Source organism: Zeus faber (assembly GCF_960531495.2).
Source record: "Zeus faber genome assembly, chromosome: 10".
NCBI classification, from domain to species: domain Eukaryota; kingdom Metazoa; phylum Chordata; class Actinopteri; order Zeiformes; family Zeidae; genus Zeus; species Zeus faber.
Window position 1 is genome coordinate 23,462,597 of NC_137199.1, and position 19,142 is coordinate 23,481,738.

Below are 19,142 nucleotides of genomic sequence, written 5' to 3' on the forward strand. Positions count from 1 at the left end.
GTGTGCTGGTCTGTATTATTAATATATTGTTAGTAAACTGCGTTATTATATTGAATTCACTGACACCTACACAAAACCAATATAACTGACATTTATTGTATGACATCATTTCACATGTATCTGCTCGTTCATATCGATGTAACAGTCTAGTCTATTGCAATTGACAAAACACAAAAAGCCAAAGAAACAATGCCATCAAAGAATGTCAGACCAAATGTCAGACCAAACCCAAGTGCTTAAATTATTCAATGAATAATTGTACCCCAAATAAATAGTTGAACAAAGAGACATAAAGTCTCCAGGAGCACATTGTGAGTAAAAAAAAGAGAAATATACTTCCTCAAGATGTATAATTTCCTAGTAAATTCAAAGAAAAGCCCCAGACAGAAAGAAATCCCACAATTTATTAATATATCGCTCCTCTGAAGTTATCAGTCGTTGAAGTTCAACGCCCCCTGGGTGGCATCGGTTTATGGCTTTAGCGTTTTGCATATTCTTATGAAAAAGAAAAAGTCAGCGAGACGTTAATGTGTGTGAGACATTAACACTCTGCTCGAGGTGTGAACTCTCTTTGTCATGGCTCATAATTAACATAGCAGGCTTTTGGTATTTAACCAACAAGAGACTTTATCTCTAATTAGAGGCCTGCTGGCTTGGGAGGGGACTGGAGGATTGTAGCTGCAGCCCTTTGGGAAGAGAGAAGGAGGGAGGGAGGGAGGAGGTAAACTGATCTGTGCTGGGGCTGCAGAGGAGACAAGCTGAGGAGACGTTAGCAATGTGCTGCACAGGGAGATAACAGCCAATCCGAGCTGTGACAGAGAATCACATTTTAGTCAAACTGAGCAGATTGCCCACCTCGTTTAAGATCCTTCGGTTTATATATTTTTGCTTTGATGTCTCACGGCAGCTTCCTATTATTCTAACATCCTGTCGGGCACTACTATCCTGTTTTGGTGGTGCTATCTTTTTTTTTTTTTTTAAGAATGAGCAGCGATGAGACTCTTTCTGCAGACATTCCTTTCTTCTTTTCCTCACGGTGCGTTTCGGTTTTCTTCATGGAAGCGGCGACGGGCTGAGACCTTCACCTGGTGGCGACACAGAAAGAAGAAGTTGTTCTCAGTGGGAGCGTCGAACTACCGATTATCGGGACAAACTACGGGGGAAAACGGGGAGATGTGCTCGGAGCAGGACTGTAGCCGCAGTGGGAAACGTCGTAGGAGTGCACCTTCCTGCTGCGGCTTTGCATATTTACTCCCCCGATACTGCAAACTCTTTCTGGGACATTCAAATCAGCACGTTGTCAAATTAGATTTATTTATTGTATTGTATTTATTGTGTGCTAAAGGCAGAAAATAGGATCCAAACATAATTCCTCAGAGCTATTCCCGCGGGAGCCCGACTTAGACTTATTAAATAATAATTCAGTAAATAATACTGTACAGCTTTACTTCAGCCGGCATGCAAGTCCATGTCTCAGTGGGTCATTTCTACTACATCTCCGTCACGTATCCCAATATGAGTAAAAAAAAAAAAAAGTTAGCAGTACAGAATTAATGGTCTGTTCACCCTCAAAAGAGCTAAAGACTTTATTTCTGATATGAACTTTTTCTCTACCATGCAACAATCTATTTACATTTTATAATCAGCAGGCCGGATGGTTAACAGTATTTCTTGCTCCTTTGATTGATATTTATCTTATTTCATATTGTTTGTATAACTTATAAACACAGACATTCAGCATGTTTTGAGGTAAGATAATTTTTTGTACCTAAATGGTTCATAGCACTGTATATGTGGCATGTGCCACGGGGAACATAACATGCCATCTTATCTATTATACACTTGTAAAGATCGTCATAAATCCTGCTGGTTTTTAGTATATAGTTTATTGCCTTTCAGTGTTGCCTTGGTTTCGGCCCTGCTCACTGCTCCTGCAGACTGCAGCTGGTGTCTGGTGGCAGTACATCAGCGTTAATATTACAGTGTAACCCAATGCTTTTGGGGAGTGGCAGGATTCGAACCCATCTGAAAAGCCAGACCGCGCTGCGGTGCTGTGTCTGTGTCATTGCGAATAGCTTTGGGCCATTATTAAATACGGGCATTTTCTGGATTGTATGAGCAGGAGGCCGCTGGTTACGCCGTCAATATAAATGACACCGAAGTGGTTAAGAGTTTGAATCGACTACACAGACAACCAACGACCATTGTGGACGTCAACCTCATTAGCCGATAAATATTCCATTAACTTGGTCAGATAAAATGTTCACAGTTGCGTGAAGAGGAGATGGAAACACACTTACTTTCTTGACAGTTGCTTCTTCAGACACGACTTAAAAGATGTGAATCTCTCCTCCACCCGGATGCCCTGTAAATACAGTTAAATACAGTATATACAGTACCAATGGAGAGGGTGAAGGGTTGAGTGTACTGGTGACCCAATGATACCGGTGGCCACAAGATGGCGCTATAAATTCACATAACCACACAATCGCCTCTGAAGTCTAACCTACATGGTAAGACTTGTTCCATCAGAATTGGGCAAGAGGACAATTGCAACATGGTGTTGGAAAGGTATTTTAATATCCAATGGACCCCTGCAGAGCAATATCATAGTTTGTGCTAATGTGTGCCTCCCAAATATATTGATATATTGTAGTATATTTATGAAATAACTACCACTTTTCTACCACAAATATTTATTTGCGTAACACCCGCCCCTGCTTCTCATTTCACTTGTTTTACATTTCACTTGATTTATCCTTAAGATGGTCATTTTTCCAATGTGTTTTTCCACGGGATTGCCTTGAATTTACACATTATGAAAGGTGACAGACTGATCACGTTGGGGGGTATCTATTCCCCTAATCAGCCAGTGCTACTGTGTGTAGTTGGGATCCGGGCCGTGTTGTATTTTAATGCTCCCAGGACCAACTTTGTCCACCCGATGAGAGCAGAGCAACAGGGCTTGGTGAGCATATCGCTCCCTCCATCACCTCCCGAGTCGTAAAAAGCCAGACAAATGGAGTTTAGACATCCCGAGTCTGGCTACAGGCCATCGACCCCGGGCTCTCTCACCCTCTCGCTGCGGTGAAGTCGCTCTTTCATGACGCCAATGAACTCCTTGTAGCTCAGCTTGTCGTCACGATCCTCGTCGAAGATCTTAAAGACCGTGTTGACCACGTGGTGGGTCAGCTTGAGGCCCGTGGCCACGTACGCGGCACGGGTAAACTCATCTACAACGTATAGGATAAATAAACAAATAAATAAGCATGCCTATGAAATAAATCCCGAAATAAATAAATGAGGCAATACATATATAAATAAATGTAAATATATACATTTGCAAATATAGTTAATATTTAATTTGCATTTAAGGATTGGAAATGTGGCATTATGAAATAAAGGTACCCTGAAATTAATAAAAATAGGCTTTTGAAAATTGTCGAGAAAACATTTAAAATAAAAAAACCCAATTTATTTATTGAACTATATTTACACATTGATATATCTATATTTACACGTATTTATATATTTATTGCCTCAATTATTTATTTCAGGATTTAGTTCATAGGCACATTTATTTATTTAATATTGACTTAAATGGCATTCCATACAATGGAGCAGAGAAAGTTAAAAGTTACTGACATGCAAAAAGGATTTGCTGTAAAAACATTTGTGCAGCACTCACCTTGACCGATGGAGCGGTTAGCAAAGTTGTACATCTGCATGGCGATGGTAAAGTCCTCCAGGTTGTTTAGGAACTGGAAAAAGGAGCTAAACTCTTCAAAGGTGATTCCCTGTAAAGATGACAAATCACTCATTAAAAATAACACTTAGCAACCGCGAAAATAAAAACATGTGGAAATGTAAAGCAGCGTTGGCAATTAAAACTGAATAGCTCCGTGTCAATTCAAACGCTTGATAATCTCTTTCATCTCATCCTGGGGGAATGGGGGCGGGGGGCAGGAAGACATGGCACTTCCAAGGAGACAGAGGATCCGCGGCTGGAGTTTCCCTCCGCGGTATGAACACGCTGAGCTGTCAACGGCGGGGGAAGGATTGTAGCTTTTGGGAAGAGGTCAACCCGTTTGCAGACTTTTCTAAAGCAGATTAACCCGATACTTAAATAAACAAAAACAAAGGGGTGAATCCCAAAACATCTCCGGGCCGGCCTGATGACTCAAACGCCGCGCCCATTGATCTTTACTCAACCGTTTCGCCGCTGCGAGCTTCTCCTGTCGCCGGTGGCCCCGCCGAGCAGGTAACACACACACGGCCTAACAAATGAAGTAATGAGTAATCTGTGACGCTTTGCTGTTTTAACAATGTGAGTGACATAAAATATCTCTTAGCCCAACGACGAGGCCCACTTGATTATCAATGGAGATCTCGCAACAGGCTACTCAAGCCGGCTGAGGAGCTGCGAACTCCTTTTCATGCCGGTCAGTGTGCCGAGGAGGAAAACAAATTAAAGCCAAAGTGAACACGCCTCACTCACCAGTTAGTTCGCACATTCTCAGGGCGTGCCACCGAGCCACACGCTCGATTTGGGATCTGCTTCTTTGAAAGGACGCTCATACTCAAAACCCTCTTTTACCATAATGCCTGGGCTAAAAAAAAATTACAAATTCAGTAAAAAAAAAACGTGTCATTAATGGATTATAAGATATACTCCTATGTTCCGTTTTATTTACTCGGTAAATTTTCACTGATTTCTCCTTATCAGTACACTGGAAGCTGTTTCTGAACAAATTTCAATAAAAACCCAGTTGCTGAATGTTCACTCATATTAGATCTACGAGGCATCATTTCAAAGTCATTTCTGACTTTGGTTGCCGTGCTCCGGGCTTGTAGGAGACACAGACACCGCAATGCAATGCAGCGGGACACTCACACGCGGGAATCTTTGGTTTCATGTAAACGTCGGAAAAATAAAATCGAATAAAATAAATAAATACATTTACAATAAAACCACTGTTTTTATTGGTTTTGTTTGGAGAAACGCACAGCGGACGGAGCAGATGATCATATAAAGCAATCCGAAAGTGGAAAAAAACCTTTGAAAACCGAGCGTTCAGAGCGGTCTAATAGGTGCCCTTTAAGGTTGGCTGCAGTTTGAGGGCTGAGTGCAGAATTGTAGGAGGAAAGACTGTGAAGTGAAGGGAGTGAAACACTTTGAATCCCGCGCGGCGCAGATAAGCGGTGCAGAACACCCAGACCCAAAAGACAGAATCAGGAAACTGAAACACCGGAAGCCTCGTGGCACCTTTTCATCCGGGATGCCTTGGCGCACGTTCTCCAGGTATCCGCTGATGTTCTCCACGTCAGTGAAGCGCAGGAGGATACAAGCAAAGTCCTCCTCGCTGATGGTGGGCAAGCCCTTGGAGTAGGAGAGGAACTCGATCTCTAGCATCTCCGTCTGCAGGTTGTCCATGAACCTGCACGAGGAGAAAGAGAGACGGACGCCCCTGAGGCGTGGTGCCTCCACTATGCTCTCATGCAAGCATCACTGACCTATTAAAAGACAACGCAAGCCCATCAATTCCCCATTTGCCAGGTGGCAGCATGTTTTGGTCATAACTGGCTGCAATCTGGACGATGCAAAAAAAAAGATGCTCAGAAGGTTTTTCGTAATACAGTTCCATTTTGTTTTAAAGTAGCTTCAGTTATGAGCCAATCAGGTTCCACTTTGTTGATCACGTGTCAATTTGTTGCACAAACTCAATATAAACATATTGCTCCAATGGTTCTGCTTAGAAAGGCACATGAAACAGCGTTTTTCATTTTGTGACCTATTGCGTATTTCTTATGGAGGACTTGCTTTTAATATTTTCATAACTGAGTTTCTATGGGGGAGAAGGGCCGCTGCAACAAATCTAGTGGATGCATTAGGTACTGCAAGGAGATAATGAAAGTAAAATCAAATGTAATTTGTTCAACAAGACTTCATGCGTTAGAGCATGTCATGAGCATTCATCACGGCGAAATGATAAAAAACGCAACCCTCTTACTTGTAAAAGTCCTCAAAGTTCAACTCGGCCTTGCCCTTTTTCCCAAAGAAGTGCACCAGTAACGTCGTATCGGTCGTATTTTCATCTGCATGCTACGGGGGTACAAAAGAAAGAGATTCGTTTAGAAGCCGCAATCACTCCAATACTGTAATAATGATCCACCCAATCAGCGTGTACATATTTTGATCATGATACAGTATTTCATTTCAGCAGCCCTGGTATACTGTGCCCCAGTCCCACTTCCAAAGTACAGCATGGAAATACCTGGTAACCATTAGCAATGACATTTATTAAGCCATGCTGAATGCTTGTAAGCAAAAATGTTGGTTAAAAGCCGTACCCAGGTTGAGCTATTAAACATCCACTCCGAGTTAATGATTAATATTTGACTTTGACTTCCGCAGAAGAGAATGGAGAATGGATCTCTGTCCCTTGTGTGTACGACCGAGCGCCGCGCGGCAAGGACGCCGTGCTCGCACTCCGCTTCCCGATGCCGCTTCTGTTTAAAATGTCAATTATCTTGGAGTTTAAAGAGCGACCGCATCAGGGAGCCGTTCCACTGCGCTCCCTTCCAAAACACCTTCTTAATGCTTGGTTTCCTCCGGGGTGAGACAGGAGGACCACAGTCACACGGTGCTGGAGAACCCGGTCAATAGTGTCGTTATAAAGACCGAAATCAATACAGTGAACAGAGAAGCGAGTTGGAAGCTGCAGGGGCGTCGGCCCAAATCGGGAGTATTAGTTTGACTATACGGCACAGACAGTTTGTGCACCTAAAACGTAACTATTTTACACCAGCTCCGCTGTCTGGGATGTCTTTGGGTGGCTCCGCGTTTATTGTTGTATCAAGTGGACCTGGCTATTTCCGCGTTGACTCTAATCAGAGTTGCATTGGCAGTGGTGGATGTCGGCAAAGTTCAAAGGAAATGGAAAGGGGTGGGGCGGTTTAAAAGTGAACACAGACCGAAACAACTTGGAGAAAACAAAACAAAACTGCAGGGTTCGCCTCTAAGTGGGCATCACTACCTCAGAGAGATCAGAGAACAGAACCTGACTGGTGCCACGCCTCACAACATCCCACATGCCCCTGGCGTCCGCATGCTCACCGTGCTTTTTGAGGACCTGCGGCGGAAGCACAGTTGTTAAAAAAAAAGGGCAAAACACTCACGGGAAACGGTATCTTGAACAAGAAGGGATTCCAAAACACATACAAAGACAAGCAACAGTTGTGGACAGAGACGGAACGGGCAGCAGTTTTAGAGCTTTTTAGAAGACCCACATTCAGACGCCACAGAGCGGCAGCAGACGGCGCAGAGGTGAGATCTCAGGCGGGTGGAAAAACAACCGAAGAAAAGAAGAGAAGGCGAAGAGCTCGGGAAAGGTAGCAAAAAAAAAAAAAAAACAGAGCGCTGCTGGGCTCGCATTCAGCCAGGCGGGACAATAAGAAGGACTTCTGATGATGGGGATGACACCAACGTATCTGAGCGGTCCACCAACCGTGAAGAGTGTCTGCTCTGCGACGGTGCATGCGGCTTTTTGGCAAAGAGAATGTTCAGCTCAGGCAGCTGCACGTGTCCGAGGCGTAGAAGCGCGTGAAGGGCCGAGCGGTGGTTCGTGCCCGTTTAAAGTGTGTAACCGAAGCCAGCCGCCGCAATCGCCCTGTTTTCGGGGCTCCGCGCAGGTTACCGTACACCTTTTCATCCGCACTGCGATTGGGGTTCGGGTTTTGAAACAAACAAACATTCTGGAATCGGCGTCTTGCTTTGTTCATTGTGTGCGAGCGGCTGACCCGCCGGGCGCTGCACCTTCTCCGCGTCCACGACGCCGTTGGGGGGGGGCACAGATTAGGCCTCGCACTTTTCACCTGGACTGACTGAAACGGCGTTTCTCAACGGCGGTGTCGAACAGTCTCAGACTTGCCCTTGTCTCGGTTAAAAAAAATAAAAAATAAAAATCTGATTTCCAGACGGAAGATTAGACCTAATCTAGGTCCAAGTGAAGTCTCAAATTAAATCTTTGGATTAACGGGCGTGGGCCTCCAGGTCGACCTTGACAATGGAGAAAGTGTGTTATTTGGACTAAGAGCAGCACCAAGACCAGACAGAAGGAGCTGACTAGTCCTTCATTACCTTAGTCTCGCACTTCCGAGTCTAGAAGGAATTCATCTCAAATCAAGCAAGGAAGGCATTTTTTAAATTCTGGGTTCATTTAACTACGGTAGGATTAGCTGAGACCTAATTTAGACTAAACTCCATCTGCGAAAGCGCCCCTATGAGTTGTATCGCCAACACAGAAACACATTTCTAACACACATTTCTGAGTCTCTGACGGGCCGCGCAAACGTCACCTGCAGACAGACAAAGGCGCTCCATGAGGTCAAGCGTCTAAGCCCGGATTCTCCGATCATTGTTATTATCGTAGTTTACACGACGCCGCGCGCACGCGCACTGCGTTTTGACTGGCAGGGTGCAGCCCAGCAGTCAACAATAATTTACTTGTAATTGCCGTCATGCGCAATGAAAAGATCACAGTAAATTTGTGTTCCGAGTGGTTTATAAAAGCTATGATTTCTCCCTCCTTGCGGTGCACGCAGCTGTTTTGGTGCCCCTCTGCTTTCGTTCCGTGTTTTCTGTTCAACCTATCATTTTCGCCCGGCTGCAGAATGCCTCTCAAGTTTCGACATCGCCTCGTTCAGGGAGAGGGAGGGGGGGTGCGGCATCAACACGCCGCCCGAAAACAGACGGCCGGCCTCAGCGCGTGCTCTCCGGTGCGTCCTCGCCTTATTTCCTAATATTTATTTGTCTTATTCGGTTTTTTGTTTTTTTTTTGCGTTTTTTTTGTGCTTCATCTTTTAAGGCCGGAGGGGGAATGCGAGACAGCTGATAAAACAGTCCTTCCTCCATGTTTCATCGCTCCTCGGCAGACAGAGATTTATGACTTGATCCCACGGCTAATTATGGACAAGTCTCTAATGTACAACACCGTTCCCTTTTGATCCCATGAAAAGATCTCGCTCCGCTTGTAATTAGAATATGTGGGGGGAAAGCCCGGCCACAGGTTTAACAGACGTGCCTGTTACGTGAACGTGAAAAGATCGGAGTTTTTAAACTCGTATCGGGGGGGGGGGGGGGGATACATTGAGTGCAGAAAAAAAAAAGACACACCTAAAAGTGAGGTCTTCAAAACAAAAAAAAAAGGATTCGAAAAGGCTGGGGCTTTCTCTAAGTTACCTGGGGGCCCAGTGCGTGTGTGCGAGCGTGAGCGCGTGCGCGTGCCTGCGTGTGTGTGTGTGTGTGTGTGTGTGTGTGTGTGTGTGTGTGTGTGTGTGTGTGTGTGCGTGGCTCCCGCCGCACTCTCTCTGATTGGCATGGCGATCTTCATGGTCAAAGCCACCTCAAAAGGTAACCTGAGCCCAAATACCACTCTCCAAGAAACTGTAAAAATAAAACATGGGGGTCCGGGAGGAATGCTGTCAGTCTTCAGGTAAGAGCTTTTTCAAGTGGAATCTCCGCACCCACGGCCTGCCCAACTCTGACAAAAGGCCGGCACATAAATCATTTTGCGCCGTCGGGGCGGTCCAGAATGCACCCCCCCCCCGCCCGAATACCCCAACTCCTACCGCACACAGGCAAACACAAAGCCTGCGCGTCAGGATAACGGCGGGTTTTAAAACGGCCACGTATCCCGCCGCGCTGGTCTGAGCGTTCCGCGCGGATACGGCTGATGTCATCCGCTACGCCAAAAGACAAGCTGGACGCAAAAGACACACAGTTGATCCCCCCCACCCCCCTTCGGAGTAGAGCGATACATACAGGGTGTGCACGGGATTTCCGATGACCATACAGTTGCAGACTCTAAAGGTGCAGGACGGGGATGGACGCAGGCATGCCGGAGACAGAGCACAGCGACAACTCGTTTGTTATTAGGCTCAATCAGAAAGGTGGATAAAAAAACAAAACAGTCTCGCAACAGCAGGCAAGTCACAGATTCCTCGGCCAAACTGTCGCCCCCCCCCGAGGCTTTCTGTTGTTAAACCCAACTAAACGGACCCGGAGCCTCCGCCGCCCTCTCTTCCAATTTATCTCCCTGTTTTCAAAATCTAGAGTACCCATTCTGTGGATCTGATGCAGGTCGTGCGGGCCGCAATTTTCAACGCATGGCGGTCGAGCGGTGCCACCATGTGTCGCCCCCCCCCCCCCCCCCCCGCCCACAGAGCGAGCTGCGCCGTGTTGTGTTTGTGCGATAAGACCTCAAAGGGTCGCTGCTATCGTTTCTGTTTAAATCTCCCTGTTTACATCCACCCGCACGCTGCAGGAGAAGACGTCGAGGAGATGAAAGCTCCAGGCATGTTGCACCCTGCACCTCGTCCAGTTTTATTCCATTTAACGCTCCTACTTTCTCTCTAGGAATACTGCACGCTAAGGTCACGTCGAGTGTACGCCACCGAGGGTGACTATTCAGTCAGTTCGGCGTTTGCACTGTAAATTTTGTTCATTTCTAGAAAAAAACAAAACAAAACAAAAAAAAACGGCACAAAAATAACTCATGCAAATGCCGATAATGCAACGTTATGAGCTGTCTAATGAGCCTTGTCGAACATTGGAATCGTTTATGGAGATTTATACAGCCAAAACAAAAGGGATTTATTAATCAATTGTGCTTGTAAATGTTATTTCTAAATAGCTTGTAGACTCTAAATAGCTCTCAACTAAAAAACCTGCAGGGTCAAAAAGTCCCTTAGTAAGTAATACTCATATACTGTATTATAATGTCTCGGGCTGACGTTGAGCCTTCAGTCATATGACCTAAAAGGATGAAAAGACATCAATATCAACACCAGTGCATCTCCTTACGAGTAACTTTAAAACCCGATTTTAAGTGGAATCGTAGCAGTGTTTCAACTCATTTTCGCCGGGGCTTGCACGGGCGTGGCCCCTGCAGACGTACCCGTCGGTCAGACCTCTGCACGTCCTCCGTAGCCACCTTCCTGTCTTTCTTCTTGCGGAAGATATCCTCCAGCTAAGGAGAGGATGAGAGGACGAGAGGACGTCGTGCCGACAGATACGCAACCGCGCCGTCGAGGGTGTTTTTCACAAACGCTCGGAAATTTTAGACCCTCACCACCAGGAACTCCCTCTTGTCCACCATTTGATTCCCGTCCGTGTCAAACATGTTGAAAGCGATCTTGAAGCCCGATAAAGGCTCTGAAAAAATAGATGAAGAATGTTTCACACGTCGTTCAACGTTCATACTAAAGAGGTTCAAGTGAATTAGTGCGAAGTTGAAAAGGGAAAAATACTGACTTGTTAAAATGCAGAGCAGGAACATGTATTCGGTGTAGCTGATGATACCTAAAAATCAAAAACACAAAGCCCTTTATTAACTTTGAATATGTTCCATTTTGAAATATATTCAACATCAAACTGTGTGAAGCAGTTAGACCCGCGGGTCGCCCGGCCCGCGGAGCGGCGTATCGAAGATGAATAAGCCATCCAGGGGAGCCTCGCACACCTTCAAACAAAAGGTAATCTTCTCCCCTCTTATTGATAACATCTTAAAAGGTGCCTTTTACCTTGCTCTCCGTGTTCCTCTAACACAAACAGGGGCTTTACAAACCGAGCTGACCTATCTGGACACAAACCCAAACAAACGTAAAGCCCACGGCTTCTAAGCGTGTTCTGTTTGGATAACAAGGTGTAATACATTCTCAAGTGATCTGTCACTGATCGAGGACGCCCGACGCGGGGCCTGTGTTCCTCTTTGTGTCCGACAACGGGCTTTGTTGTGAGAGGGAGAAGACGAACTGTCAGGGGCCCATCTCGCTCCCAACTCTGGAGGGGTTGTCATCCTGCCTCTGAAAGCATTCCCAAGCCTTTGTTTGCTGAAGAAGATAGAGAATTGAGCGCAGATAGTTCCGGGTGACTGCTCCGGGTGTTATGGGAAAAGAATTCAGGTACGACGCTCGCTTCGGGGATTTTTCCGAAAGAAAGAGAGAGAGAGAGAGAGAGAGACAGAGAGAGAGAGAGGGAGAGAGACGCTCCAATGGGCGCTGTTTGAATGGAATAAACACAGGCAGTAAACAAAGAGGACAATCATTTCTTTGCAATGTGGCAGAAAAAGGCCCTGACAAAAATATAACCTGAACTAACCGGGATTATTTATGGCTCACATAATGATGTAAGGGCTGTAATATACGATCAAATAGTGATATAAGGATGGGTTCCTCCCTTCCTGCTTAGCAATGGAAAACCATAAGAAAAAAAGTTCATCTCAAAAAAAATCCACCGTGTCAAAGTGCTCGATTTCTCCTCGGTGATCCCCTCCGTTTGACAGGTACAGCCCCATAATGACAACAGATGTCGAGCTTCAAAGACCTTTTAAGCTTAAATAGGATGAGGGGAGGAAAGAAAAACCTTTAAGATTCCAGCCATGTTTTACCAGAGCCACACATCTTCGCCGTGGGAGAGACGCCCCCTCGCCCCCCCCCCCCCCGCCCCCCGCCTCGGCAGCCCCAGCTCCCAGCTCAAGTAGATGTTGTTAGACAATACAAAGAATTCCAGAGAAACACTTCATACAGAGTGGCAGTCCCGGAGATGTAATCCAACGCCATTCTTAGGCTTCATAATGTCCGTGGTGATCGGGGGGGGTGGCCGGCGGGGCATGCCTCGACATAGCCGGGTTCAAACAGCTCCCCCATTTTCTAAAGCGAGGCTTTGTTCACAGATCAATCCAGTCCTTTTTTCCCCAACAAAGCGGCAACGTTTAACAGCAGGATTAAAAGCCCCAAATGCCAGCGTTGGCACTTAACTAAAGCAACAGCAGTGAGAGCAGAACAGCGAGAGCTGACGCACGGCGGTGTTGTCTGACCCGCTGATTGGGACACTTCAGGGACAGGTGGGACATTACAAAGACATTTTTGCTCATGCTCAGAAAGTTCAACACAATTACCTCAATCCACGACTACAATGCATCAACATCATTAGGAAAATCCGATTCTATTCCCGAGACACTGCCGCGGTGACCTCGCGTGAACCTCGTTCTCTTCATTCCTATGAGAAAATAATCTGTTTTGCTATATCAAAGGACCATAAGGTAGTCCCATCGAATTCCAACTAGTAAGCGGCATAAGGAGCGTTCTCTTCTTTCACCAAGCTTTATTTCTAATGGTACTTTAGAAGCATATGTGCCAACACTCAGACCTCACAAATAAAAAAAAATAAAATTGCGAGACTTTTTCATCCATAAAAAGTCAACAGAATGGAGGGATCACAATCACCAAATAATGAGCTGGGATCAAATGCATTTTGATTTTGAAGCATTAAACCCGATAAAGCCATTTTATATTTCTCTTATTGTGAAAACAGTTTACAAAAAGACCAAAACCTAAAAAATATTCTCTAAGACTCCTCCTCTCGGATAAATCGTGAACTAAAATCGTTAAATACTGCTCATATGACACATTTTCAATTTTAAATAAAGTTCTCTACTATGATGTGTATCTGCAGTTAGATAGATGCAGTATACTTGATAGTTGGAGAGCCATTGCAGATTTTGATCTTAACTTGAGAAAAATCGAAATTTACTTTATCCTTTAAACATTCTGTACAAAAAAAGCAAGATTCAAAAAACAACAATACAAACACGTCTATACTCAAAGTTCAAATTCAATTCGAAGTGTGGAAAGGGGCGTGGTCCACGAAAGGGGCGGGGTCAATCAAACAGCCCTCACCCACCGGATACATGAAAAAAGAGCGGAAATCTAGTGTCTTAACTTTGGATATAAAGTGGGTTTTTTTTTTCTCTACAGGATTTCATAACAAAAAGAACATTTCAAAATTGATCCTAAAGCCAGAAATCTGAAAGAATCTGGACCCTGGCAGAACACCATGTGAGGGCAATGAAAATGTGGACTCTCCCAGGAGTAATGGGAGGATTAGCAAATGTGTTGAGAATAAAAATTTACAATCTCACAAGACTGATTGAAAGATAAGATTGTTTTAATGAGTCACAAGGCGAGAGGATATGGACAACATATATTGTAACAGGTCGAGCAAAGCCTGCGGTTGCAAACAAACAAAAAGGAAAGCGTGTCCACATGACAGTCCTAGTCTAAATGTACGGATACATATGCATTCGATCGGATCAGTGGGACAAAACAGGTTATCTTACCTCTTTCACGAAGGTTTCTGAACAAATTAGATGATCCCTTGTAAACAGGTGGGGTGTCACCCATTATCTTGTCTATATCCTATCGAGAAAAAAGTATAATTAAAACATTAAAACATCACATTTTCATAGTGTTGTTCCTATAGCACTAAAAAAAGTCGCGTTGCGTAGCTTTTCTTATGAGTCGTAATCTATTTGTCCCCGAGTGGCCTCTTGACTTAAAAAATGTTCTAAATGGAAGTCACCAACTCAACTCACCTTTTTTGTGAGAGCCTTGCACGTCCTTCTTCCTAAAACAGTGATAGGTAAAATAGGTAAATTGTTAGCAGCTGACATTTTTTTTTTTTTTAACTGAGAGCTACTTATGATCTATAAAGTATCTCAATGGTAAAAATCCATGAGCCCGGAAAAAAAGTGAAAACATGTGCGCCTGCTGGACAAGGGACTGGGAAGCAAAAATAAACTCCATATCTCCAGAGACATTCCAATAGTCAATAAAAAATCGTCTGGCCATGAGATAAGGTGGTTGCCTCATAAAAACACCAGGCTGGGTAAATCACAGCAACACAACGATAGCCGTGACAATAACCCCTCCCGGACACATTTTAAAGCTGTCCCTAAAACTGGGATTATCATTCCGTCATGATCACTTACCAGTGAACTTCAAGTGAAATAAGGTGCCTTAAGGAGCAGGTAAGAGATAGTAAATCCAGTTTCTTATATTTGTATCTTGTTTTCAGAAGAGCTTGTCTTGACACATACAGTATGTATTTCAAACGGGCCCGAATAAACCCTTTTTTGAGTCTTAGGAAACCTCAACCGTTTCCTAAGACTGAAAAAACTTGTCCTTTCTAGCCCAAATCCCAAATTAGCACACCATAGAGCTAATTAGTGTCTTTTCACCAACAAATAAACAAACCCAACCATCAATATGTAGAATGGTCATTTCCAAGACCTTCCTAAATACGAGCAGGGCGGCAGGGGAATGTAATGTCTTTACGGCTACAATATAACCATAAAACAGAATCATTATCATTTTGTAACTTGTTTGCCATCATCAACAACGAATAGATTCCATTTGGAAGAGAGCTGCCAAGGAAGCCATGTCTGAGCAACTACCAGGTCAACAAAATTCATGCTGATCCATCAGTACAGGGTGGCTTGGTACATTTATAACGCAACAGAACATGCATTGTATTCATTCTTTTGGTGTGGCGCGTTGCTCCGTCGAATTTGTTGCCACATAAATGTAAAGATGTTTATCTTTATGGAGGTGTTATGACTGTAGCACCTCTAGCCAATCAAAACTTAATCAATATCTCTTCACTTCACCTCCGGCAAGCCTTCACAACAGGCTTGTTCCAGGAAACCACCCTGCCCACTTTTAAATCTCAGGCAATTAGAGAATGGATGAGCTGGCACTGATCTCGTGACTCCTTAGGTTTAATCAAACAAATGGCTGCACCTAAAGAGTTATGAGGCTACAGTCTATCGGCTGTGGATCGACTCCGTCTCCCGGTTTGATTGCAAAGTCGTATACACAGCACAAATGGCAACTATAAACAATGTAACAGCAATATACACCGATCCATCAAATGGTTTAATATTGAATGTTATTCTTATGTTTTCACCAAGGTGCCACTCACCTTTGGGCTCATGCAGCGTAACAGACTCGATGAAGTTGAGTGGCGTCATGTAGAGCTGGCCCTCGTACTCCACCGAACTGAACTGACGGAATCTGTTCTCATGAGATGACATGTACACGTCTCCTTCATCCAGATCGTACGGCCGGGCCTTTGGAGAACCACACACAGACGTAAAGACGCACACGTATTACATGTATACACGTATTACATGTATTTCAAGAGCGATAATAGGAAAGGAAAAAAACGCCCCGCTATTTTAACTGCAATTGCTAACAGCACACATTGAGAACTGGGGTTTTCCGGGGTGGCGAAGGGCTGGCGGGTTAGTGTGGGGGCGTGGCTGACTGGGGGGTGACCGGGCGGGCCCCATGCCGGCTAGGCTTTGGGTCCTGGCAGCTTGCACCGGGTGCGGGGTGGTTTCTGGCATGCTGCGTCCCGCCGGGGCTGCGGGGCTGTCAGCCTTGGCTCCCGCTTCGTGGCTTCTCTGCGGCGGGTGCCCGGGGTGCCGGTGGTGGTGGAGGGCCCACATATCCGTCTGTCTGCGTGCGTTGGCGGGGGGGGAGGGGCTGACATCCAGGTGTCCTGCGCTGAGCACACTCAGCTACGTGGATGGGCACTCGGGGCTTGTGGCTGGAGGGGGGGTCTGGCTGGTTGCGGTCGGGCGGGTCTCGCCCTTACGCAGGGCATTAGTGAGTGTGGGAGCCCCGCCGGCTGGTTCGGTTCGGACAGGGTGTCGGTCTGTCGGCGCGGGACCTGGCTACGGGCCCGCGGTCCATGCCTGGCGTCGGTGGCCCGGGTTCTGTGTCTGCAGTTGCGTCTTGTGCCTGCACGTGGGCGAGGGCAGTATGTGTGCACCTCATAGGTGCAGGGTCTCCTCGCACTCCCCGGGACTGGATTATGCTCCTCGGGGGCCGGGTGTGGGTGGTGCTCTGCAGGCTTCTGGCTTCTCTGGGGGCTGGGGCATCTTCTGTGGCTGCCAGGCAGGGTGCTCGGGGCTTTCCTGAGGTCGCGGAGCATTTATACGGCTATGGGACCCAGGGGTGGCTTCGGGGGCCTTTTTTGGCATTTTTTGACAATATAACAACGACCTCATACACCAGAACCAATTGGGACAAGTTCCGTACACTCACTGGTGGACACCTCACACGCATACACGTCACATGCATACACACACACATATACATACAGGCAGACTCATCACAGGCACACACACACCACCAGCACCTGCTTCAAACGCACCCTCAACACCCTCCTGGTTTCATCCCTCTCCTTTCCTCCCTCATTTACTGCCATGACTATGACAGAAAGAGGCCACGTGCACAATTGCTGTTCCGGTTTTCGTGTACTTAATTAACTCTGTTTTGTCAATGCATGTTGTCATCTGACATTTCTATGTTTATGTTTTTCAATGTACATGTTTGGTTCTATGTTTATTTGTCTCACTCGTGGTGATTATCCCCCTCTTGGAGTAGTGATTAGTTGTTTATAGCCCCAAAGATGGTAAAATAGTTCTCCAAATAGGGGGGTTGGTGGCAGTTCTGTGTAACAGAAGACTGTGCCCTTGTCGTCCTACAGGTCGTCAACAGGACATAGTTGTTGCAGCAGTTCCTGACGATTTAAGAATAAATAAAGAGTTGCATTGCAGGTTGAGAAGTTGACCTCCACTTGCAGACTAACTCTGTACTAGATGCAATGGCATACAAATACTCTGCGTTGTATGCCCAGCATGCTGACAGCGCAGGTTTAAAAAAAAAAAAAAAAAAAAGCGAAAAGGAATGAAAAAAAACGTGAACCACATATTTATGAAATCCGTGGAAGCTTCTCCTGCACGGAAAGCCTGAGTGCCACCGAGCAACAAAGAAGTCCATGCTTCATCTCAATAATAGGCCCCATGTTATGTCAGCCCTATTTTTCATCCCCCCGCACCAGATAATGTCCCTACAAATGTTCAGACCCTGGCAGATCAGACAGCGGGATCGGCGAAGACAGAGTGGATCTCTCTGTCCGGTGGCAACAGGCCAGGTCCGCTGGGCATGGGGTAAACACCCAGGGAATGTCTGCCAACGCCACCCCCGCCCCCATACACACACACACACACACACACACACACACACACACACACACACACACGCCACCACCACCACCACCACCTCCAAGCTCCAAGCTCCATACTCACCCCCATGCCTCCCTCTGCCTAGCCATTAGACCTGCTCCAGCCCCCTCCTCCACTACCACCACCATCCACCACCACCTCTCATCAAATGTCAGACCCTCGGTCCAGCCAGCGTGTCCAGTTTCCAGTGCCCCTGGATTCCTGTGTCTCCCGCTAAAGGTTACTGTAGCGCCAATCCACCCTTGGGCGGCTGCGAAAGCCGTGAAAAAATTAACACCCTTGTTCGGGAAATCTTGGAACACCTGATCGAATTATGCAATTCATTAGTTGGCTCGTCCTGTAATCAGCAAAAGAGGCTTCCACAATGTCTGTGAATACTGTCGGTCAGAACTTAACAGTGTGCAATATTATTATTACTGTTATTGATAGGACTGCTGTAACTCTAACGCAACATTTTCTGTAAGGCTGTAATATGGTTGTACTGTAATGGTATCTCACCAGACTATAGATAGATCTCAGGCTATGCACATTTACTATACCAGCTCATTACCAGTAACAGCACTCATCGCATATTAAGGCTTCACGTTGCTGCTATTTGTACTTTCCTTGAGCAAACCTGCCACCTGCCAATATTTGCCTCACTATTTGCACAGCTCACAACTTTTGTCAGCTGTGCAAGGGGTTACTTCCTGTAACCTCTGGTGATAGACGTGTACATATATGTTATTTTTATTTCACTTTACGAATGTAATAATTGCTGTTACACCTGAATTTAGTGGAATAGAGTATTGTTAATCTTATTTTGTTGTTAATCTTAATTGCGTACTGTATGTACAGGCCTGGAGACGAGTGAACAGTGTGTTTAACACTGAAACATGGTGGAATTAAAGATACAGTAGGTAGGTGTGTGTCATTTCCACAACTGCAACGCATAGTATTATGTCATCAATAAAGAGGAGGATTGGAAACTTTGCCCGGCGTGATTATAACTATGCGGGGTGACGGTGTGAGGACGGGTACTTTCGATGACAGCTTATCCAGAGGATTGTTCCGTTTCAGCACCAAAGGTCGCGGATAGTTCCCGCGTGGGAGCCGAGATGTCCGCTCACTAAATCGAGACCATTGTTCCTCGGGCTGATTGTGAGGTGATCAGCCCTGTCACTGTTTGCCACTGGACCCTTCTTGTCGTTGAGAGTAAGCGCGCCG

General features: G+C 45.7%; 1 protein-coding gene across 1 annotated transcript in view; it reads right to left on the reverse strand.

Annotated features, from left to right (window-relative positions):
- Window positions 1-76: 76 nt before the first annotated feature.
- Window positions 77-19,142, reverse strand: part of micu3b (mitochondrial calcium uptake family, member 3b) — a gene marked incomplete at its 5' end in the record, with an annotated part of 19,321 nt that continues 255 nt past the window's right edge. The window contains 12 exons of the mRNA XM_080008492.1: window positions 77-1,085; window positions 2,301-2,365; window positions 3,076-3,233; window positions 3,689-3,797; window positions 5,267-5,438; window positions 6,012-6,103; window positions 10,959-11,030; window positions 11,133-11,215; window positions 11,315-11,362; window positions 14,181-14,259; window positions 14,436-14,467; window positions 15,824-15,971. Of these exons, the coding sequence (XP_079864618.1) occupies window positions 1,082-1,085; window positions 2,301-2,365; window positions 3,076-3,233; window positions 3,689-3,797; window positions 5,267-5,438; window positions 6,012-6,103; window positions 10,959-11,030; window positions 11,133-11,215; window positions 11,315-11,362; window positions 14,181-14,259; window positions 14,436-14,467; window positions 15,824-15,971 (1,062 nt within the window). The 3' untranslated portion in view covers window positions 77-1,081. The remainder of the gene's footprint in view (window positions 1,086-2,300; window positions 2,366-3,075; window positions 3,234-3,688; window positions 3,798-5,266; window positions 5,439-6,011; window positions 6,104-10,958; window positions 11,031-11,132; window positions 11,216-11,314; window positions 11,363-14,180; window positions 14,260-14,435; window positions 14,468-15,823; window positions 15,972-19,142) is intronic.